The sequence below is a fragment of the Neolamprologus multifasciatus genome, chromosome 11 (assembly GCF_963576455.1).
Source record: "Neolamprologus multifasciatus chromosome 11, fNeoMul1.2, whole genome shotgun sequence".
In the NCBI taxonomy this organism is placed as follows: domain Eukaryota; kingdom Metazoa; phylum Chordata; class Actinopteri; order Cichliformes; family Cichlidae; genus Neolamprologus; species Neolamprologus multifasciatus.
In genome coordinates, this window is record NC_140449.1 from 30,945,782 (window position 1) to 30,969,670 (window position 23,889).

The 23,889-nt window shown below is 40.5% G+C and overlaps 1 protein-coding gene across 1 annotated transcript in view; it reads left to right on the forward strand.

Annotated features, from left to right (window-relative positions):
- The window catches only part of vwde (von Willebrand factor D and EGF domains), a 27,750-nt gene continuing 3,861 nt past the window's right edge, over nucleotides 1–23,889 (forward strand). The window contains exons 1-28 of the mRNA XM_085177644.1: nucleotides 1–492; nucleotides 2,338–2,528; nucleotides 4,272–4,503; nucleotides 5,007–5,081; nucleotides 5,773–6,002; nucleotides 6,614–6,703; nucleotides 7,848–7,995; nucleotides 8,823–9,037; nucleotides 9,129–9,202; nucleotides 9,301–9,574; nucleotides 9,694–9,890; nucleotides 10,347–11,152; nucleotides 11,416–11,552; nucleotides 12,617–12,781; nucleotides 14,079–14,183; nucleotides 16,724–16,838; nucleotides 18,186–18,442; nucleotides 19,355–19,574; nucleotides 20,449–20,586; nucleotides 20,664–20,861; nucleotides 21,121–21,516; nucleotides 21,877–21,972; nucleotides 22,082–22,177; nucleotides 22,285–22,380; nucleotides 22,516–22,611; nucleotides 22,839–22,934; nucleotides 23,555–23,650; nucleotides 23,737–23,832. Coding sequence (XP_085033770.1) covers nucleotides 417–492; nucleotides 2,338–2,528; nucleotides 4,272–4,503; nucleotides 5,007–5,081; nucleotides 5,773–6,002; nucleotides 6,614–6,703; nucleotides 7,848–7,995; nucleotides 8,823–9,037; nucleotides 9,129–9,202; nucleotides 9,301–9,574; nucleotides 9,694–9,890; nucleotides 10,347–11,152; nucleotides 11,416–11,552; nucleotides 12,617–12,781; nucleotides 14,079–14,183; nucleotides 16,724–16,838; nucleotides 18,186–18,442; nucleotides 19,355–19,574; nucleotides 20,449–20,586; nucleotides 20,664–20,861; nucleotides 21,121–21,516; nucleotides 21,877–21,972; nucleotides 22,082–22,177; nucleotides 22,285–22,380; nucleotides 22,516–22,611; nucleotides 22,839–22,934; nucleotides 23,555–23,650; nucleotides 23,737–23,832 — 5,011 coding nt within the window. The 5' untranslated portion in view covers nucleotides 1–416. The remainder of the gene's footprint in view (nucleotides 493–2,337; nucleotides 2,529–4,271; nucleotides 4,504–5,006; nucleotides 5,082–5,772; nucleotides 6,003–6,613; nucleotides 6,704–7,847; nucleotides 7,996–8,822; nucleotides 9,038–9,128; nucleotides 9,203–9,300; nucleotides 9,575–9,693; nucleotides 9,891–10,346; nucleotides 11,153–11,415; nucleotides 11,553–12,616; nucleotides 12,782–14,078; nucleotides 14,184–16,723; nucleotides 16,839–18,185; nucleotides 18,443–19,354; nucleotides 19,575–20,448; nucleotides 20,587–20,663; nucleotides 20,862–21,120; nucleotides 21,517–21,876; nucleotides 21,973–22,081; nucleotides 22,178–22,284; nucleotides 22,381–22,515; nucleotides 22,612–22,838; nucleotides 22,935–23,554; nucleotides 23,651–23,736; nucleotides 23,833–23,889) is intronic.

Consider the following 23,889-nt stretch of genomic DNA (forward strand, 5'->3'; position numbering starts at 1 on the left):
GATGATACCTCCTGAGGGGGAATCATTAGAAGATTATATGACAATGCATCAGTTTTGAGTTGCAGCACGATTACGATTAATTTGGATCTTTCAGCATCTGAAACAACTCTTTTTCCACTCGTGCGGATATGTGCAGAGGTTTGGGTCGTCAGTAGGTTTGCTCCTCCTAACACACTGTAGCAGTGCAGCGTGCAGCAGTTTGAGGTCAGCCGCTGCAGTCCAGCATCTCCGGTCAGCTTCTTCTTCTTCCCTCAGCCTGAAGCACCTCCGGATTTCCTGCTGGTCCGTTCGTTTTTGGCCTGAAAGCCGATAGAGAGAGAGGGGTGGGGGGGGAGAGAGAGGTCTTTTGGCACAACAATCGCGCTGAGCGCTCGCGCTGTTTGGTGGCAGAGTCGCGTGCTGGACACTGAGGGACGATGAGACCTGAAACTCTTCCCAAACTTCTTCTCTGTGTTGCATTTTCACTGCCCAACGCAGTGCACGTTCAAACAGGTAAGCTCACAGCTCTAAGGTAATCAGAGACACCGTCTTTGAGTATTTAAAGTATTTAAGTGTCATTTTGTCATTTCATATTGCCACATACAAATAACCTTTAAGATTATTCTCGGTTTAGGGGGATGCAGGAGATTTTCAGAAGGGGTTAATATAAAGACAGCTAGTGTTGCGACTTTCATCCGTAAATAAAGCCGCGGCCGGCTGAGTTGGTTGTGTCCCTGTGACGCGCCTCCAATAATCCATAATGAGTCGTACTTGTACTTTGCGCATTTATTTTAAGAACAAAACAAAAATAAATGTTTGCGCTTTCAATCAATTAACAAATAGCGCATGGATTAACTGGTGTGCCAAAAAATGAGGGTCAACAGAAAAGTTTGCCCACAAACCACTCACCCAACAACATCTGCTGCGAACACCGAGATCAGGTAAATAGACTGTGACCACACCCACATGCCATCACCGGAAACACAGGTAAGGCTAAACACCTGTGCCACCATAACAAAAAGGCAAAACATAAACATTGGCTCTTACAGCTAGCTTTAGTGTTGCTGCATGACTTCTTTAGCAGTGTCAAAAATAAGCTGAGCCTTTCCATCTATCATGAAGGTATCCAAGGCCACATAACCTCCAAATATCCCACATGACGTATTTTGCTCTCAGGCTTCCCCTCAAATAGGCAAACAGGATGTGGATTCTCTAAGTTCCTGTTCAGCTGACGAGGACTGTAGTGACCAGGTGTTGATTAGAAAGGATGCTTGCTTTGAAAGCTGCTGTCCTGGCTTTCAGCAGCTTGTCTGCCTGTCACTGCTGTGCAGGCTCTTTGAGGATATTACCTTTCACTTTGACCTCTCAGGTCAGGAAACTTTACGGTGCCAAAAACAAGCTAGCTCTTCTTGGTCATAGCCCCCTCCCCAAGCTTTGTCTGTCTGGTCTATTTTGCCTCCCAGTAAAGATATGAAAGAAGTCAGAACACCAGTACATGCTGAATTTCAACTTGGTGTCTCTGTTTGTGTCTCACAACAGCAGTCGCCTAAAGGTGCTTTAGATTATAAGGTGATATGAATAATTACACAAATTGATTGACTTAAAATCCAGTGTGGTGAAGTCAAAATTACAAAACAAATAATTGTCCAAAAACCTATAGACACAACTATATATATTTAAAAGGAAATGTCTTTATTATCTTTTGAAATGTTTTGCTTGGGAAAGAGCTAAATATTTACCATTGCCATTAGGTGTTTGCAGTAACATTCAAGTCTAATGGTAGCTGACATGTACCCCAGTGATTTTTGAACAGGCCTATAGAAGTAGCCATCTTTGAAAGTAAAGAGAGGCCATTCATCAGCTTAAGGTATGACCTATGAAGTATGAATTGGTTTTGGAGATTCTGCATTCACAGATGTTTACTGCAGCTGTCCTTGTGTGTGAGGTCAGCAATCCGCCAGTGCACCTTGGGAAAATATCTCTCCAAAACTGGACACTATGTCATTTAAACTAGCTACATTTGCAAAGTGGACTTTGCACATACATAATTGTAACCATGCATAACAGTTCATGATGAACTCTGTTTTGTGGGCATCTGGTCTAAACTTCATGAGACAGCAATGCACTGGCTTCTCATCCTACAATGGCTCAAGATGTCCATATAGTTTAGTGAGTGTGTTATCACGTTTCAGATTCACTTTGAAATGTTTCTGTTAAACACAGGCCAGCTGGAGAGTTGATGTCCACAATGCAACATTTGGCCAGCAGAAAGCTTTCCGTATACAGTATTTGAACATTGCTACTGACAGCCTTGGTGAGAATCCAGTCCTTATGTTGTCTCTCTGGCTGTGCCTTCAGTGCTTCCTCCAGAGTGTGCGCCAGGAGGCCACTCGGTCCTCCAGAACCCCTACCGTAGCACCACCTTCAGCTCCAGCTGGCTGCAGCAGTCATCCCTGCAGGACTTCATCTGTGACCACTCCCTCACACCGGGCTGGTACCAGTTTCAGATTTTTGACAAGCCAGCGAGTATGCCCACCCAGTGTGTGGAGGTAAATGATGTTTTTGTAAAAGATTTTTCAAAGAGAGTGAGATCTGTTTACAAGTGTTGTGTTTCTTATAAATGAGCTTCCGAGGATGTTGATGCTGTGAGGAACTATTCTATTCTTTTTATCTGGTCTATTTCCTTCATCTACTATCTTCCCATGGAACTCCATTAATTTGATTTTGTTATTCAAACCATTTAGCTGACTCCTTACATTGTTCGCGTTACACATAGTGTGAGTCAAAGTTCAAAATAATCTTTGTTTATGCTTCACTGGGCTTTGGTGCATGCATGTTTATTACCTGCCTCGAAATATCCACTTTTAGTGACATCATAGAGATCCAAGTCAGGAAAACTATATAAAACTAAGCATTTAGAGCAGTTTGAAGGGTGAGCTTCAGGCTCCCAGGGATTACTTGCATGTACACTGGCCTAATTATTTGACATATTGTCATTATGAGCAACAGTCATTGTTTAGAAATTTATAGATATTATGTAAGGTCAATCATAAAAACTGTATATAACTCAAGTGCACAATCTTTTTTCACATTGTATAGAACTGAGGTAAATCAGCTTTATTAAAAGACTGCAGCTAAAACTCCAAAATGATTTGCTGCATTTAAACATTTCTAATAAAAACTTGAAATATACCAATGAGAAGCTGTAAAAACACTCCAACTGTCCCCATATCCATCTACTGCAAGTAATTAACTGAACTTAGTTTAGGTTTGCTGAACTGTAACCTTTCTATTTCTCTATCAGCTTGTATAGTTTGTTAAAACATTGATTGTTCTAACTTTGAGGCTTGAATTCTAGATGAAAGTCTTTTTTTTTTTTAACCAATGTAGGAATTTTTCACCAATTTTTAGAACAATTTCACAGGTATACTGCACAAATTCAGTCACTTATTGTGACCTCTATTAAAGGTCATAAAATAGAATTGCTTCCATCTTATTTCTTTGTTTTATATTCATGTGATAAACTTAAATTTATATGTATATAAATTATATGCTTGTTTAATTACAAATATAACCTGATAAGACGTGAAAGCCCTTGAGACCCCATCCATGTCCTCATGAGGGGAAACTCTGAGGTAGCCTGACTGTCATGCGAGTTGTGTGTTTGTGTGTGTATACACATATTTATGAAGGAGAATGAAAGGAGAGTTGGAATATGTCTCATGTGTTGTGGTTGGCCTGCTGTGAGCCTGCAGGATCCATCTAAAGTGTCACCCTCTCAGCCTCCTGCTTTCCCGGGGCATCGCTGCTCTCCCTGGGTGATGGATAACTACGGGAGTGGGCGGAGGAAGGAAGAGAGGATTGCTGTGAACATGTGTTACATAACAAGGCAGTGTCTTTTTGATGATGTTAGCAAATAAAGAGTTAGATATATCAAAGCCAAGAACATTTTAAGGAGAACCAGGGTATAATCTGTAATGTTATCAAATATCTTCTTTTGGACATTTTCTAAATTATTCAGTTGCAAAGTTATTTAAACCATTTCACTCATTGATTGATTTCAATTTTGGTGTCTGTGGATGTTTCAAACTCAGGTTTTCAGGGCATGTATGGCAGTACTGTGCTTACTTTCTGGCATTTGTTGTTTTTAGTAGAAAAATTCTATTTCTCTTTATTCCAAAATAGCTTTTACTGGTTTTCCTCCATTCTGGAGGATTCATTTTGTGAAAGAATGATCATAATACATCCATACATACTGATTCCCCCTCCCCCCTCTGTTTCCAAACATCTAGGTAAACCACTGTGGGACTCAGGCCCCGGTATGGCTGTCTCTGGGTGAGGGTGAGTCTCTGCCGGGGCCACTGGAGGTCAGGCAGTTGACAGCCTGCGCTGCATGGCAGTTTTTCTCGAGCAGCAGCAAAGAGTGCTGCATGTTTCGCATCCCAGTCACTGTCCGAAACTGTGGAGACTTCTATGTTTACCTGCTCCAGCCCACACAGGGTTGCATGGGTTACTGTGCACAGGGTAAGTAACAGTAATTACTGTATGACTGTAATGTAAAGCATGATTCTTATGCCGATACACTGCTCAAAAAATCAAGGAAAGACTCAATCATAGCAGCATAACAGGAATTCAGTTTAGTATTAGTGGCCGTATGATGCTTAAAGAACAGGGAACGGATGCTGGATGCTGCATAGCTGGAGGCTTTTTGTGTGAAGTTTGTTCTCCTTGTGCCTTCGTGGCTTCTCTTTCTCTTTCCACAGTCCACAGACATAATTTCTCAGTCTAAATTTGCTGTAGCTGTGAATGTGACGGGCCAGGGTGTACTGTCTCTCGCCCAGTGTCAGCTGGCATAGGCATCACTGTCCTTTGATTTCTACATTACGTGCTAATTTATAATGAAAAATGAAAAGGGGAAGAAATGAAATGTGGAAGCAAGGATGTATATATAAAGCGCAAAAACATAATCGTTTTGAAGTCACGCTAGTTTATAATTATCTGTTATAAATCTCCTGTCTCCCTAACAGAGATGTCAGACACTTTGCCCACATCATCGCTGCTCTGCGGTCCTGGTGAGGTGAACGTCGGTGGATCGTGTAAAAGTGAGGACCCCGCTGTTGTGTTTTTATGGCTCTCGCTTGTCTCCTCATGTTAGATTAAATACCAAAACACTCTCGAGGTCAGGGAGGTCATATGGTCAGGAACACACCTCTCCTCTTAATGACCTGAGCCCGTGTCCCACTGTCCTCTGGTCCCGGTCTCCAGTAGTGACTCAGATTGTAAATTATGCCAAGCCAGGCTTCAGGAAGTAGAGGTAGAAATTAGGGAGAGAAATAATTACAGACTACTGAAAATGTTCATTAGTGTGCTTCAAAAACCAGTATAAAGCTCAGATTTCTGATAATTAAGAGAATTTAGCATTGCTAAATTAATTCATCTTCCTGTTTAATTCTTTGCTGTTGTGGGATGTCTGTAATTGTTCTTGCCTTGAATAACTCGCACCCAACAGGCATCCCATGTAAATAATGGAGCACATAGAATACCAGTGCATACTTTTGTCTTAGTCTATTTAGCCTTGATTTCTTTAAATCAACCATCTTCTGATTGGCTGCCCTTCATAACAGCAGATTTAAAGAGTAAGTGGGTGTGTCTTCTATATCTGAGATGAGACGTGGCGTATTTCAAAAATATTTAAAATTAGAGAATGATGATAAAAATGTGGATAGAAGTACCTCCACATTTTTCAGAGGACCTTAAAAGTGCCCCTAAGTCTTTCTGCTCCTCCCCCAACAGCTAATCAGCCCCCGACTCCGTCAGTGCCAGTGATCGTCTCAGAGGTGACAGGTAACACCGTCTACCTGAAGTGCAGCTTTGAGAGCAGGTCTAACAGCTCCCTGGGTTATGTGGTGGCCTGGTCCCGCCTCTCACCTGAGGGCCGGAAGGAGGAGCTCAAACAGGAGACCACAATCCAGACCTTCGCCTTTATCGAGCTCGACGGCTTCAACCTGCGATTAGGAGACAAGGTGTGCATGTGGGTGAACTAGTCCTTTAAAGAGCGTAGTGGGACTGCTGTTTAGCCACTCTGTGTTAGAGGGAGTTTTTTAAAAACCAAATCTCAAAATGATTCAAAAATCTAACAAAGTATGTCTTCAGAAACTGTTCAGCAGGTTTTTGCTGGGTGGGCTTCTCTTATTTTTTGAGAATTTATGCAACCTTCCACTCGTCAGTCATCTGCAAATATGATCTGCTATATAAACAAAGACGAGGTTCCTGGATTTCTAAGGCAGCAGGGACTGAAGGAATTACCGATGCCTGTCAGCATGTCATTTAATTTTACTGTGAGCTGCTCATGTGTTTAACTGGGCCAAAAGCCTTCGACACAGTCTGGAGTTTTCCTCTGCTTTTATTTCCCATCTCTACTCTCCTTTATTCAATTCATTTTTTCTTTATTACCATAACATTTGCTTAGTGTGGTGCTGTCAAGGCCTGTTGTATGAAGACTATGACATAATACCCTTAAAATAAGGAAAGAGTGCCTGGAAATTGCAATATAGCACACTATATTAAATACTTCATCTTTAAAAATAAACAAAAATGGAAGTAATATATGTACATCTCCCTCCCTCTGGCTCAGATTTACTGCTCCAGCTCCAGTTTCTTCTTGGACTCGCCCAGTGTCCGGGGTATTTCGGTGGAAAGTCAGGAGTTCTTTGCTGGGATCAGGGTAAATAATATTTATCTGACATTTATATTTGTGATCTCTCTTTCTAGTAATTTTTTTGTTGGTCATTAGTCTGCAGACATGTACAGGTTTAGACATAAGTTACAGTGTTTTGAGCTTTCTGTCCTGTGAGGTAGTCTGACTCTAGCGTCAAGGAAGGTGTTAGGTGAGCAGACTCAGCAGACATTTGGGTTCCCATAGATGAGCGATTTATTTACAGTGAAACTTAACAAAACTCTCCCAAATTAACGTAAGTAACAAAAGTCAAACACAGTAACACAACTCAGCTCTCCTCCCTTCTCTGAATCAAGCAGAGACTGACTATATATAAGGCTAAGTTCTTTTCAATTAGTGCAGCCAATACCACTAGCTTGAGCAGAGGAATCTAAAACTCAACACAAATGACTGAGAATTAAATAAAGCTCCCCACTCTTCTGATTAACACATTTATACAACTAAATGGCCCGATATAAGAAAAAATATTCAGCAAACCCTTTTGTATTTTGAAACAAACAAAAGGAAGCATTCCTATGGTAAAAGAAACCCCTCCTCTTGGTTTAACCTGCTGATGTCAGACATGACATCATCAGTACTTTAAAAATCAGGAAATGCTGGGCGGGCCTTTCCCCACACCTGACCTACATGAAGACTGAAAACAGGAAAAACAATGTAATTATGCACAAATGACCTTATTCTGCAACATAATAAAATACAACGCAACATGTAACTGAGTGTTTGCTTTACTTTCTGAATGTTTGGTTTGCTGGCAACGTAATGCTTACGCAAACGAACCCGGGATAGTCAGCAGTGTTACTTTGACAATAGCAAATCATAGCAAATAAATATATAGAGAGAATAATGTGCATAATGTGCAAAAAGTCAATACTTCTGGGACAAGTGGAGAGTATTACAACTGCTCATCCACTTTGTCACATGTCCATGTAAATAAAAATTAAGAGACGTGTACACAGACATAAAACATTAAAAAAGAGAAGATTATGCTTTCATTTAGATTTTGGTTGTTATTTTGACTCAGATCACTTAAATATCAGCTTATCGTAACTGTCTTCTTCTAGATGAGTTGTGGATAAACACTCGGTATAAAAGACCTGACCACCCTCTCTTTCTAAAATCATGTTTTGTGCAGTTAAGACCAGAGGCGAGCAGTGTATCTGAGGATGGCAGATTGTATGAGATGGTGGTCGAGAGCACGGTTCCTCTTCCATGTCCAGAAGGGTCTCCAGATTCTGCAGAGCAGTGCGCTCTGTCCCTGCAGCTCAGCACAACAAGTGAAGGTGACCTGGTTGATCTGTAAATAATGACAGTGTGTACTGTTGCTTTCTAATAGCACAGGCTGTACTGTAGGCAGTTTACAGGGAACATTAATGCAGATTTAAAATGCATTTTTAAACAGCAGGTTATTAACTTGCAGTAATCTCTTAAATGATCCAATATGTGGATTTGATTATTAAATATAGCATATGATGCCATGTTAATTCAATGCTGTGCAGTGAGTCTAACATTAGGGTCAAATAAAAAAAAAAAAAAGATATATCTAGTAATTTGATTACTTTTTGCAATACTTAAAAGGTATTGTACCCTTATGATGTTGTATAACATTTAAATATAAATATTTTTTTATAAAAATATCAAATTACCCACTGAAACATATTCACAAATGCATTTCAGGTTGATGTCACATAAAACTATTTTACAGCTGTGATCTAGTAAAGCGTTTGTTCTTGTGTTCAGAGATGCTAAATATGTTGTGCCTCTTGTTTGTGATCAGTGAAGGGCTGCTCCCTCCCTCAATCTATGTGCATAAGAATAATTAAATCAGTGTTTGGAGAAGCTTTAATTGTGGTTTAAGGCATATTTAATCAAATTTACTATGCTTCATTTATTTCAGCCCATAGGAAAGTCTCCACCACTTTTTTTTGTAGAAATCTGTAGAAATAAATGAAAGAAGAAGGGGCTGATTACATGTTAATAAATCGTTGTAAATGTCTCTAACAGCAGGACCATTTAAATGCTGTGTTATTGCTATTTAGCTATAAAGAAATGTCTGTGCAGTACTTTTTTGGTCCTTCAAATGAAGTGAAAATAACTCCTTGTATTGCAGAGGATGGTTTGCTGGGTGCAGATCTGTCCCTGTCTTCCTGTGTCGTGGATCTGTCTCAGGGTCCCTGTCGCGAGGGCATTTGTAGCCGGGCTGTGATCCACTTCAGTCCTGTAACCGACTTTGTTAAAGATGGCAACAGGACAACTGAGATCACTGTTAAACCCATCATCACACAAAACTTTCTTTGGAATGGATACTCACCAAAACCTGTCCAGGTGAACACGTCAAACTATTAAACTCACACTCCCTCACCTCATCATGTATAATTTCTTTTAAGAAAGAATAAAATTGATTTCTATATTTCAGATAACGGTTAAGGATGTTCCCTCAGCCTACTGCTACTCCTTCACTGATCCTCACATAATCACATTTGATGGCAGGTACTTTAATTCAGTTAATAAGGAAGCTTACTCTGTATTAAGTTTTAAATTGTCCATAATAAAAGATGAGCTTTCTTTTTCATTTTTGCACCATACAGATACTATGACAACTACCAAATAGGCACCTTTGTCCTGTATAAGAGCAGCTTTTGGCCTTTCGAGGTCCACGTCCGTCAGTGGGAGTGCGGCAGCGTTGTGCATGCTGCCTCGTGTGTGTGTGGATTCGTGGCGAGGGACGGGGGAAATGTTATTGCTTTTGACATGTGCAATGGGGAAATGGGTGAAACCAAGCCTCAACTGACTGTGAAGAACAGAGACTTGAGTAAGAGCGGCATTCGGATCACAGAGTCCTACCAAGGACGCAAAGTCACTGTGAGTGAAAATGAGTTCACAAGCTAAATAATTTCACAATTTAAGCTACCTGGTAAACTTCTTGCCTTTCTTGGTTTTTAAAGTTATATTTTCTTTTGTCAATATTTGACTTTTTGCAGATGACATTTTCTTCTGGAGCATTTGTTCGTGCTGATGTATCTGACTGGGGAATGAGTCTGACACTGAGAGCCCCCATTTCCGACTGGAGGCACACTGAGGGTCTGTGTGGGACCTATGATGGACAATCAGACAATGACTTCCACTTAGCAGGGGGCGCCAAACTGGAGGATCTACATGCTTTTATCTCCGAATGGAGGTCAGGCATTCATGTTCTAATTGCTGTAAGCAATAACAGCTTATAAGCTACGTAGTGCTCTAGCTATGCAGGAAGAAGAAATCCTCAATCTATATATACAGCTCCATATATCAAATGCTTTCCTATAAGTTTTTTTTTCTTAAATAGGCCTGTCCACTCATTTTCAGCCCATTTTTCACACATTGAAAGGCAATGTTTGACCATGAATATTGCCAAAACTATTACAGACCCACTGTGGGATTGTATTTAGTAGTATTGGTTTAGGTTAGAGAATGTATGTTTGGATTATTTCACTTGGACTTCACGTCCCAAAGGCTTAAATAAACTTGAAAACGCTGCAGCCTGCAGGGACCACAATACTGAAATTGCCACTATGAACAATTTATTACGACCATGCAGAAAAACAGTTAGCAACATTTGTTACCTCTTTACTGACATTGTTTCCTTCTCTCTCAGGTTACCCCCAGGCAATAGCCTGTTTGACACTGTGCCATCCCATATTAGTACACTGAACTCCCGCAGGCACTGTACCTGCCAGGAAGAGATGCCCCGCTTCTCATCTCCCAGAGCCCCGTCTCAGCCAACTAGCTCATCCGACCCCAGCTGCTCTAATCATGGCAACATGGGTTTCCCCAGTGTCATCCCAACTCTGGACGTCACAGCCGAGTACATCACCTCTGTGGAACTACTCAGTGAAAATGAAAGAGAGCCACTTCCCTCGAGAGCCTCAAGAGTTTCAACCTCAGCCTATCAACAACCCAGAGGCAGGCGCAGTGCCCAACGTTTCATTTCTAACTCCCCACATCAAAGTCTCAGCCAGTCTGATCTGGAGGGCGTTACCTACTTTTTCCCAGAAGACCACGAACCTGCAGTTCAGCCAGAATCTCCCCTAACGTGGCCCACACCCTCTGGCCTCACCGAGCAGCAGGCCCAGGCCCAGTGCAGGCAGACTGTGGCAAACTCGAGCATAGTGATGGGTTGCAGGCACCTGCTGAAAGAATTATTTGTTAACCATGCCGTGACCATGTGTGTTACTGACCTACAGCTAAAGGACGAGCAGTCGTGGTTGAATGCGACTATACCGCTGCTGGAGAACGAGTGTGAGAGAAGGCTGCTGGAGGAGGGGGAGGGAGAAGAGAAGTACCAGGATGCTGTGGCCATCCTGAAGTGTCCAAATCTTTGCAACGGGAACGGCCAGTGCTCAAACTGGGGTTGTGTCTGCTTCCCAGGATTTAGCTCCTATGACTGCAGTGTGCTTTCTGGTAACATATCCACATGAAGACACTTACATATAGTAGACAGATCTTAGTATTGTGATAATGCTGTACTCCCACACCATGATAATGTAAGGTATCTCTATGTTTATAGCGTAGTTGTAATATAGTTATTAGTTACATACATTAATCTTCCATTGGATGTCCATGATGACAGACTTATGATCGTCAGACATGTGGTTTATGATTTGGACTGAACTCCCAAGGGTAACATTTCATGTTCATCTGCACTTTTTGCTAATGTTGTGAAGACCAGATCCCAGAGATCACTACACTGCAGAAGGATGGTCTATGCGATGTCCGTCAGGGAAACTGCACCACCGTCAACATCCATGGTCAAGGCTTCAAGGACTCCTACGAGCTCAAGTGTGAGTTTGTTAAAGAAAAGGTAATTTTCCTGCTTCTCTTTTCCTTTTATTCCTTAGTTGATGTACATCTTTTTTTCTGTAGTACCACCTTACAAAATGGCACAATATACTTTTTCTCTGTCTCTTCTGCTCAGATTTGCAGACTGTTCAGTTTTCACTGGCAAAATGACAAAATAAGTTCAGTTCAATTCAATTTAATTTAATTTATCCAGTGCCAAATCACAACAACAGTCACCTCAGTGCGCTTTATATTGTAAGGTAGACCCTACAATAATACATACAGAAAAAAACAATCATATGACCCCCGATGAGCAAGCACACTGGCAACAGGGGGAAGGAAAAACTCCCTTTTAACAGGAAGAAACCTCCGGCAGAACTCAGGCTCAGGGAGGGGCGGCCATCTGCTGCGACCGGTTGGGGTGACAAAGGGAAGACAGGACAAAAGACATGCTGTGGAAGAGAGACCGAGATTACAAGAAGAGATTACACCAACCTGTAACTGAGTGATTAGGTTTCCCTTTGACCAAAGACTAATCACAGAGATCTTTAACTTAATTAATAACATGAAGTCCAGTTTGTTTCCCTGAGTCTAATCAGGAAGTGAGACACATTCATGTCCTTTGTATTAAACTGACATTAACAAGCTAACCATAGTGTGCATGGATGTAATCAATTTAATTTTACATACAGTAATAAGATGTATCAAGCTGTAAACACAACAATGGCACTGGAACAGTTGCTTGTTAACACATCCACATATGTAGTGCAAGTCCAATAATCCATCACCTTTTGGCATCTTACCATACTTTTAAAAGATCTGATATTTGTCTTTAAATGTGCTGGTGAATATTGCTGGATCAATAAAAAGTGGCAAAGCTGCACATTTTGATGACTGTAAGAATGAGAATTACAGCCAGATGTTGCAGAATTCAGCGGACCTCTATCAGTAGATTTTTTTTATATATTTATACCAAGTTAATGTTGTTTCCATACATTTGTTTTTTTTTTCTACATTACCATACTACCTCACACATCCTATCATGTTCTACCTTAGTTCTTCTTCCCCTATTTGTCTCATTTTTAGTTTGTGGATGGGGAGTGGGTTCTGGACGAGCCTCTGTTTGTGTTGGCCACCTTTCTGGATGACATGGCTTTGGAGTGCCAGCTCCCCCTGGAGGACAGCTGGGTTTCTGCAGGTGTGGACTTGGAAACGGTGACAAACAGACCCCTGGCCCGCTGGCAAATTAAAGTAAGTCATGTTTCCAGGCATTTTATGAAGAGCACACTGTGAAATTAGACATTTCATTAGGTCCTGCCTACCCATTTCAAACTCATCTTCTGCCTCTCTTACAGCATTTGTTTGTCATTTCCTCTCATGCTCCTGTCCGCTTCTCAAAACTAATGATAAATATGAAACTATACGCTTATTTTCTGACATATATAACAATCTAACAATGCATCAGCAGCAAATTTGCAGTAGGGTGTTTAAATTGCATGGATGCAGTAATAGAAAGCGTGCACTGAGTGCAGCTGGAGGTTTTTCTCCAATTTCTATTTGGCTTAGAAAGGAAAATGAACCCAGTGGAATAAAAAAATAGTTGAGTTACACAACTGACAAATATGTTTCCACAGTTACGTTTAGTGAAAATGTATTACAGAGTACTTTAGCGTTTACAACGCAGTGAGATCACAGAAGAAGTTATTCTTAGTCTACACTGGAAATATTTATTTTTCCATTCAGACCAAAAGCCTTTTTTTTCCAGGGAGCTCATCGTATTATTCAGACCGCTGTTTGTCTGTATTTCCACTGCAGTGAAGATCTACTAAGATTAGACAATTAGTCCGCTGACTCATCTGTTTGTACTCACTTTTCTGTTCTTTGTGTCAGGGTGACCGGTGCAAAGACAAATACACACCCACACACACATTCTCACACTCACAGTACTCGTAGGAGACACGGTGAAAGCTAGTTCTTTTGGCTGCAAAACCTGACAATGCAGTGCATACCTGCAGGAATGTACGGGTGCATTGGTTAGTGCTTTCAAATGTAATGGCTTTGATCGGAAACAACATTTTTTTTAGTGTCTTTATTTCTTAGATTCACCACTTTGTGTTTTCGCTGAGGCATTGTCCTCTTTTTATACATTTTCTAGCTTGACCATCACCGCAGACCCACTCTGTTTGTGTCTTGCTTGCTCTCTATTTTTTTTCTTAAATCTTTTTTCTGTTTGGTCCGCTCTTCTTTGTCTGGCTTCTGCTAGGTTTTTAAACTGGCACATGTTGGGATTGTCTTCTGAGTTTAAACAAACACTGTCAGGTCCAAACATGATATTTTTAGGATCACTCAGAAGTACCAAACTCAGGAGAGGCCAGCTTTATCCCCTGATAGAATTCCCAGAGCGGTGGTTTTCCCATGGTGGGAAAATCCAGAGGAAAATGGCCTTTTGACTATATAACCCAGTGTTTGTGATGACCGTTTACCTTTTTCAGCCTGTTTAACGCCTTTTCCCAGTGATTCTTAGTAATCAAGCTTCTGTTGATGACAGGTTTCCAATGACGGTTACAGCTACAGCAATGCAAAGATACTAACTCTTTACGATGGAGCCTGCCAGATGTGCAGCCTCAGGACTGAAGTCGTCTGTACCCTGAGGGTGAGATATCTCAAATTCTGTTTATAATTTACTTCATAGTTGGACAAGGAGTGAAATCTTTTGCTCTTAGGCTACTTTATATGTTAACTGTGAAACTTCTAATTGAACTAATTCTTTCTAGCAAAGCTCAAGAACAGATCCAGGTGTAGCATGGCCTACAGAGTCTGCCTGGTATGCAAGAATTGTGGACTATAGATGAAGTGCACATGCTTGCTGCTTATATGATGTGTACATAAAATAAACTATATTAAGCAGCTGCTATTAGAATAAACATTAATTAAACCACTGCAAGTATTTAAAGGTATTAACATGAACAATTAAAACTGCTCTACTGAATTTTCAGCTTCCCCCCGTTTTTCTTTCTTATTTTTAAACTATGCTTAAAAACACTTTATAGGCTCAATAATTCAGCACTAAACAAAAACAGCTGGTAAACACATCAGCTAGTCTGCTGACGGAAACCTTTAGAGGCAACAGCCAACTTTTAGGGCTTCTGTGATGCCAGAATCAATATCAGCTTTAAGATAGCCCATCACAGATTGAAGACTTCCTGCTCTGTGCAGCAGCCATTGTTTACAAATGCAATAATTTTTTTAATTTAAAAGGTAACATTTCATCACTTGATAGGCAATAGCTTTGCAGTTGTATTTCATCAAATGCAGTCCCTGCTTTGCTTTCCGCACAGGCTGTTTACTTGCATGCACGCAAAGTTAGTGTACGCGTGATTGGCCAACAGACCTCAGATTCTGCACATGCATGTGAGGAAATCTGTTAATAGAGATTTAAGAAAACTTAATTATCAGGTGTTGTTAGAGGCAGATCTTTTGTACACATGGGTTTCGTATTGCTAAAACCAAAGCCTTTTTTTTCAATATTAGTTAGTTGCTCACATAATTTTACAGTTATTTACATAATTTTTAGTTAATTTAAATGTCTTTGAAGCAATTTTTCTATCTACATGATAAACATCTAAAAAAAAACTTCACTAGTGTAATTTCATTACTATTTTAAAATGTGCAGAAATCCAAAAAACTTTTTTCTATATATTAGAATCTGTGATCCTTCTCTCCAACAAGCCAACGAACAGGTACTCTAAACAGGTGCAAAAAAGGGAAAACCCACCAGCTGGTAACACGTAGGGAGGATTTTCTTCTGCAATCTGCACCTATAACTGCAGATTTCTCATCTATTCATTTATTTCCTGTGGCTGTTGTGCACTCTGTAGTACCCCGGGGCTCCCAAACATTTGCTTATGCCTGCAGCCGCTCCTGCCAACAACTATTACATTCAAACTTTCAGCCTTATGTGAATGTGGGTGTGAAGCAGAAAGATGCTGAAATCAAGCATCAAAGCCCCGGAGAGGAAATTTAACTGCTGCTGTGCTTTGATATTACTTATACAACTACAATACACTAATAAAACACTAATTTGAAACTTCAGCCAATTTGGAAAAATACAATTTAGAAAAGCAGACTTGCAGTCCAGACAATACCTTTTTTAACACAGCAACACAGACAATGAAGGACAGAAAGTTTGCTCATCTTTAAATGAAACAACAAATCGATATAAAAGACGAGTCCTTCTCCTGCCATGGTTTAGCAAAGGTATAAATAATTTTAAGGTGAGTACACAGTTATAGAGCCTTTGGCAGCTTTTTCTATCCTTCAGAATTGTCAGAATTGAGTCATCACCGGTTGATGTCCAGGTCACAGGCAATAAGACAGAAGATAGGAAAAGCCCTTTGTGTCTCTCTCTCCTTCTCTTGATTTTCCTGTTTTGTGATTTCTGCTCCACCCTCATTATGTTCACCTGTATCAGTTGTTTCAATCATTGCTGTGTATATATAGTCCTGTCTACTGTTACCAGCCTACATGTTCTGTCTCTCATTTGACCTGTTTTTTAATTTTTCATTTCCCGTCCTTTTATTTCTGTTTTAATTTGGTGTTTGTTGTTTGTCTGATCCTGCATTTTGTTTTAGTCCCTTAAGCTTTCTTTTGTTGTTCAGGCTGTTTTGTCATTAATTCATTAATTATGTATTATTTCATTTTTAGAAATTCTAATAATAATGAAGAAGAGAATGAAGACAAGTCGGTGTTTTTGGAAATGTTGTAAAAGCTTAATTTTAACTAACATGGAATAGATGTGTTTTCCAGTGGGTACATCATCAAATACATGCTGTTCATGATCTGATAGTGATGTAAAACAGCAAAAATGCTGATTAGAAGCCACTGTTTCATTTACAAAAAGGCCTTTAATTAAGAGACCTTCAGTCTTTTGTGCGACTATGTAAAGTTACTCTTGTCACAGGCTTGGGCAGACACAATTAGGGCTTGACAATCAATTGCAAATAAGACAGGAAGCAGAGATGGATAATGTCAGAAACACAGTACACTAAACAAAAACTCTGAATCTAAATCTGACACCACGGGTGTTTTGGACATGCACACACATTCCCCACTACCGGTAGGTTTGGATAATTGGCTTCTAAACAACATGTCGTGTGTTATTAATGTAAATAATATATGTTTGTTGCTTTCCAGGAGAAAACCTGTAACATTGATGGCCTGTGTTACAATGAGGGGGAGTCCCTTCCCAGCAGCCCTTGCCTCGCATGCCGTCCGGACTCATCCAAACACACCTGGTCCATTGCAGAGAGTATCTGCTTTTCTTTCTTACTTTTTTCCCCAGTTTGTTCACATTTTAAAAATTATCAGTGTCTACTCTGATGGTGAGGTACAGTAACACAGTGTTAGACTGAAACTCCTCATAAGAGCTGAGGTTGGATACTCATCACTGAGTTTTGTAGCTGGTAGTCACTCGGGGCAGTTTTGATCCTTCATCAGCAGATTGGATCCACTGAAGTTGCTTCTGTCCCCCAGCACTGATACAAGGACAGCTTACCTCACTGTTACGCTTTGAGACCAACTTCACTTCTTCAGCTTAAAGTAGGTCAGACGCAGCTGAGCAGCTCAGCTCCACTCAAACAAACTGACAAAATAACCAAACAGGAGTCAATGTGTTGATTATTCATTACGCTGATTCCACCAATTCATCAATCATTTATCTGTTAACACAATGAAACAAGAACATAAAACTGATTTTTTTTAAATCTTTTTTTCAACGGTAACTAGTTCATCATTATATATGAATTTTAACTTTATGTCTAAATCTAAATCTCTTTGTGCCCAAACACAAACACAGAGAGACTTTGAGAGATTTGTCTGAATGAAAATTTGGTCTGACATAAGCTAAAACTTCCCACTCATGCAGATAAATGGTGTAAATAGTGCACAAAATGCCATCTTTATAAAAGCTACTTCTGGCTACTTTCTTTTTCACAGGCATGTTTGATTTGCTGGGTTTTTTTAGATGCCCTTCCTGGACTTGTGTCTCCTCTTGTAATCAAACTGGAGATCTTGTAATGGTTACAAAAAGGTTTGATCAAAAAGTTCTAATCTGCTTTGAATTTGGCCAATTTTCCATTCAAGGTAACCTTCGGGGTCATGTACAGAAAACGTCCGTGTTCGCTGTGATTCCACCGTGGACCTCAAACTTGCACAAAAAATAAACATCAACTTCTATTTAAAAGTGTCCTCATGTTGAATGGAGGGTCATAGCTGCTGATTAGAGCTGTTATCAAAAATCCACAGTTTCCAAATCCAGCAGCAGTGATGAGGTGGACCTGTTATCAAAACATATTATAAACATAAAAATTTTAATGTTCATATTATATGGAAAAATATATATTTCCCAAAATGTTTTCCCATAAAAACGTCTAAACTCTGGCACGCAGAAATGCTGTAATATGACGTATCTATTGGTCTGGCATCATCAAACCAAACTGTCTTTCCAAATTAGTTATGAATTTTATCTGCACGTTTTTTTTTATCCTTCCTGCTACACACCACCTTTTCACACCCACCTTTCACCCACTCTGAGCCAGTCACACGTAGGTTTATTTAGTACCTTATTTCGACTCCCTTCTTTTCTATTTTCCCTCAGACAATGAACCTTCGCTGCTCCAGTCGCTGACTTTGCCTCTGCAGTCCTTTCAGGGGGAGAATTTCATTTACCAGCTAAATGCTCGAGACCCCGAGGGCTCCACGGTTCTTTTCACCCTGCTATCAGGCCCTGAAGGGGCATCTCTGTCTCCAGCTGGTCTGCTGATGTGGAAGGCCACAGCTGAACCCACCAACAGACACACTTTCCAATTCACTGTGACCGACGACTGTAACGCTGAGACCAGAGCCTCTGTAGAGGTAAGACTCGGCTCATTAATGTAAATGTAGTGTTGATCGTGAGTACAGATCTACATGCACGTCATGCGAAAAGAATTATTCATTTAATAATTTCAATTAAATATTCAGTTAAATTTCATTTTAATTGCTGCCTTCTCCCACTAGAGGGAGATACTGGTATACAGTATGTAGTTTGGGGCCTGAGGTTTCTCTGTAAGGTGTAACTGCAGTACACACTGAGCAAGTGTTTCCACCAAAAAACTGCACAAAGGTGTCAGCATGTAGACTAAATCTGTTTTTTTTTTTTCACTTTTTAATGTGATGTTGCACAATTCAGCGCACACAGAATAACTGCTCACAGATGCAGAAATATATCACTGTGTTTTTGATTTATCGATATCATGAAAATGCTCTATCTAAAGATAAAATCTTTGGATAGAGCGTTTTCCATTCTCGGGACACGTTGTATCATTGCTCAAATAAAATACACCTCATGTGTCAAGCCATGTATTCTGTACTACAGTCACAGGCAGTAGCGTTAACTAAGTGGTTCAGGAATCATCAAATAAACATTTGGGATCCGTGCTCAGGAAGGTTAAGCCTCCTAATCCAATAAAGCATCTTTTCAAGCATCCTTGAAAAGCAGGTGACCACCTGCTTTTCAAGGATGCTTGAAAACAGGACAAGCCTTCTATAGTGTGCTGGAATAGAAAAATATACACACGGCTTTGTGCATATAACTGTTAGCAAAAACCTAGGAACGTTTTGATTATACTGACTGGACACTGAGTGTGCCTATTCGCTCAGAGTTTTTGTTTTCTGATTTCTGTAACTACATTCATCTGTCTCGTTCATCGTGTCTAAGATCACAAACCTGTGTGACTGATGTTCAAATGTCTAAATGGTAAGAAACCCTTTCCTTTTCCTCTCTAGGTGTTTGTGCGCTCCTGTGAATGCCTGAATGGTGCTTCATGTGTCGCCAACGTCAACGTCCCTGCCGGCAGTGGGGAATATGTATGTGTGTGTCCTGATGGATTTACAGGGAGGAGGTGTGAGGTGGACATAGACAACTGTAAACCAAATCCCTGCAGACTGGGTCTCTGTATAGATGGGCTCAACTCCTTCTCCTGTGTATGCCCACCTGGAATGACAGGTCAGCTGTTTATTTTAACTACACGGAGGATTAATCTTTTGAATATTATCTTACCTGTGGTCCTTACTGCACTAACTGTACTGTAATACCTGGATAATTGTGATGCCTTTGTATTGCATTCCACTCATTCAGTCCAGTACTGAGAAATGTTGTAACATGACTGCGAGACTCCTTTGGGTGTAACTGCGTAACTAAATAGATGGTTTACAGTTCTGAGTGCTCACAATAAAACTTTATCTGTCCTCAGAAATACTATAAACTGAATGCAGATACTTGAGTTTTGTGCTGACTTTCCTTTGAGAACCTCCTTTAAAGTCAGAAGCATATTTTGGTTACAGCTTTGACTTTGTGTTTATACTTGAGTGGCTTATTACATTCAAATAAATGCTTTAAAGTGGTACTTGGTGCTTGCTGACTCACTCATCTTACTGAAATGCTTTGAAAATGCTTTGAAAAATCAGGATCTACAGGTTTAGTCACATCCTGAGCTTATTGTGTTCGAGATGACGGTCGACGCATAAGTCGTTTTCACATATAAACAGTGGAAAATATCAAAACCAAGGACTTTGTTGGGAGCTGGCAGGTTAAAGACTTTTTAATGTGTGATTTGTTGTCAAGTGCAGTTCAATCTGTGCAAAATTCTTAAATCCATGCAAGAAAGAAACAACTTTTCATCAGAAAAAACTTGGAACAGCTTTATTTATGATTAAAAAAAAAAGAAGTGCCAAACCAAACGATGCAATTTACAAATTTGCCTTGTCATTAATCTCCTTTTTTCCTCTTCTTAGCAAATTTATGATTTTGAAATACTTGTTTAATTATTGAAATTGATTCCATGTTTCCTCATAAGTTCTGCTGTTTCATGTGTTGTCAGGGCGTACATGCAGAGAGGATATAGACGAGTGTGTCTCACAGCCTTGTTTCCCTGGGGTGGGCTGTAACAACACGGTAGGCTCTTTTTCTTGTGGATCGTGCCCACAAGGATACAGCGGTGATGGGAAAAACTGCATAAGTAAGTCTACATTTTATTTTTATAGTTATGTGTAGTTCTACCTTACAGAACATTTATACATTCTATTTGTTTTGAAGGAGAGTCTGTGGTTGAAGCGGTGGTGACGCCAGTGAGGGTACCACAGGTTTCGTTGAGGTCCAAACCGTCGCCATGCTCCAGAGGGCCGTGTTACCCAGGGGTGCAGTGTTTCGAGAGCATCCATGTTTCAGCAGGCTTCGTCTGTGGACCCTGCCCTGCTGGTCTGCAAGGAAATGGCCAGAAATGTACATCAGCAGGTGAGAGTGGAGCAATTTATGCACCTTTGGCTTTGTGCACCTTGTAAACGAATGAAATAAGTTGGGTATATGTGTATATTTTGCCTCCATTTCTTCATCTGATTTAGTTTACAAAATTGTTTAAATGCTTGTCTGTGAAATTAAGACAAGTCTAAAGTTTTTCTGGATATTATCCAGCAATATATAAGTGGAATGTTTTGAATAATGTTGACAATAAAGCCTGTATTTCTATGACTTTGTAAGTCATGTCCTCTAACAGCTCAGGGGACAGTCACCAGTGGAGCAGACAGTTATTTTCACGTCACCAGATCAAATTCCACTTCCTCCTCAAACAGACGACCTCCCGACAGGAGGACGAGACCAGAAGCAACAAATATCAGGAGACTTTCTCCTGCTGACAGAAAAAGCACAGCGACTTCACAGGATCAAACCACAGTCAGAACATTTGCTCCCACTGTCCACAGGGGTCAGCCCAGTGGGGTGGATTTGACCCCTGACCTCTCCACGGGGATCAGATGGAGGTCAGCAGCTCCCCATGCGACCTGTGCTGACTCTCCCTGCTTCCCGGGTGTCTCTTGTGAGCCCAAAGGATCTGGGTCCTTCAGTTGTGGCCGCTGCCCTTACGGTTACACTGGAGATGGAGTCACATGTAAAGGTAAAGTGGTCTTATACTTCTACTTTTCATGACTGAATAAATTAAACTGACAACAAAAGTGCTAAAGAAATGATTTTGATAACAATGTTGATGAATTTTCCTTTGGTGAAAAAACTCTTGCAACTTTGGCTCTTGCAAAAAAAACCTTTTGCAAGGGCCATAAATTTTTCAGTGAAGGTGAAAAAGTGATATTTTGTACCACAAAGTGCTTCAGTATTTAATGTTATCTCACAATTGTACCTTATAGTCATGATGGATTTTGGTTAGCTGTGTGGTCTTGGTCTGAAATGATGAAATGAACCCTCAATTGGGCAACTTTTTGAGTACTGAAACATACTCATAAATGTACTTTGTTTTCAGCTGTTTGCAGGTATCTGTGTGGGCAGAACATGGAGTGCACTCTACCAAACACTTGTACCTGCAAAGACGGTTACACTGGATACAGCTGCCACATAGGTGAGAAACAGAGCGTGAGCTAATGAAATCACACTCGCCTCTGGTTTTGGCTCATATATCTCAGGGTCCGGTTGTGTTTTTTAAAGCTGACAGTTTCCTTTCATCCCAGCCATTTGCCGGCCTGACTGTAAAAACCGGGGGAAGTGTGTGAAACCAAATGTGTGCAAATGTCCTGCAGGCTACGGAGGGCCCACCTGTGAGGAAGGTAACCTGGAGTCATAGTCAAACCAGTCAAAACTGCCGACTGGTTTGCATTGCTTACATACTTGAATTGCTCGCAGAACACTGAGGAGTGTCACTGTTTGTGTTCAGCGAGCTGTGAGCCGCCCTGTCAGCATGGAGGTACCTGCCTGGCTAGAAACCTCTGTACCTGCTCCTACGGCTACGTGGGACCACGATGTGAAATCAGTGAGATGTGACTTAAGTGTTTTTTGCATCGTTTTTACATTTTACATAAACCTCCACAATGCATCGATCAGTCCCCCTTTTGTTTAAGTGGGTCGGTTTAATCTAGGATTGCACTACATGATTTATGTCTGTCAGTGGTGTGTAACAGGCACTGTGAAAATGGAGGCGTGTGCGTTTCTCCTGATGTCTGCAAATGCCAACCTGGCTGGTACGGACCGACGTGCAACTCAGGCAAGAAACACGACCTGTAGCTAAGCATGCATTCAGACTGCAGCTTCCTTCGTTTGAGTGTTTAATTCTGACAGCATAATTAAGTGGCGCAAAACTCAATCTGACTTGCACATAAGCACTCAAAATATATCAGTACTGCAGGAACCTTTTCTCTTATTTATACTGTTAATCTAAAAGTACATATGTTGGCTCTTAATAAAGCTTTTTGTACCTTACGTCACCTGCAGCTCTCTGTAAACCCGTCTGTCTGAATGGAGGAACCTGTGTTAAGCCTAACGTATGTGCCTGTCCCAGTGGTTTCTTTGGCTCCCAGTGTCAAATTGGTAAGCTTGTGTTGAATACATACAATGATTAATACAATGAGAAATTATACTCAAATATTTCCAGCAATTCGTACAGACTGACTTTCATTTTTATTAAAACTAGCAAAAGCCTGAGGCTGCTTTCTGCAGAAATCACTGGCATACATTTAATAAACTGCAGAAATCTCTGTAGGTTTGTCTCTCTTCTCTGCACATTGCAAGTAATGTTAATGGCATCTACTAGTAACTTGCAGACAGGAGTGAGAACTGTGCAGAGTGTGAGGTCATTTAAATCAATGATTAGCATATTTTTGCTAATATTTCAAACAGCGGCATACATATTTTACACATTTAGGACACCCACTGGCAAAATGCTGCCCCATGGTAGAAAGTAACCAGGGTTTCAATCTCTGTGAACAAGCTGTGCCCTAGTTACAAACATATTCAGCTTACTGAGGTTTCAAATAGTTTCTTGACTCTGTTTATCTTTCATAATAACTAACCTCTGTTGAGAATGCCTGAGAGAAGTGAAGTGATGCTTTTTCAACAAAACACACCTATAAAATCCAATCTCTAAGCTTCAGTCTGATTGAAATGTGCATTTTCTGGGTTCCTCACAGTTTAATATTGCTGTCTTTCAGCTGTTTGCAATCCTCCTTGCAAGAATGGAGGTCAATGTATGAGAAACAACGTGTGCTCCTGCCCTGAAGGCTACACAGGGAAAAGGTGTCAAAAGAGTAAGTGATATCACAGCCTAAATATTTGAAGTACTGTTCAAAGTAACAGCTCACAATTTAAACATTTGGGTTTTAATTTGTTTCAGGTGTGTGTGAGCCTATGTGCATGAACAGAGGCAAGTGTGTGGGACCCAACACCTGCTCCTGTGCTTCTGGATGGAGAGGGAAGAGGTGTAACATACGTGAGTGATGCATGGATGTCTTCATACACTTAAAATACACAACAAATAAAAAATTAC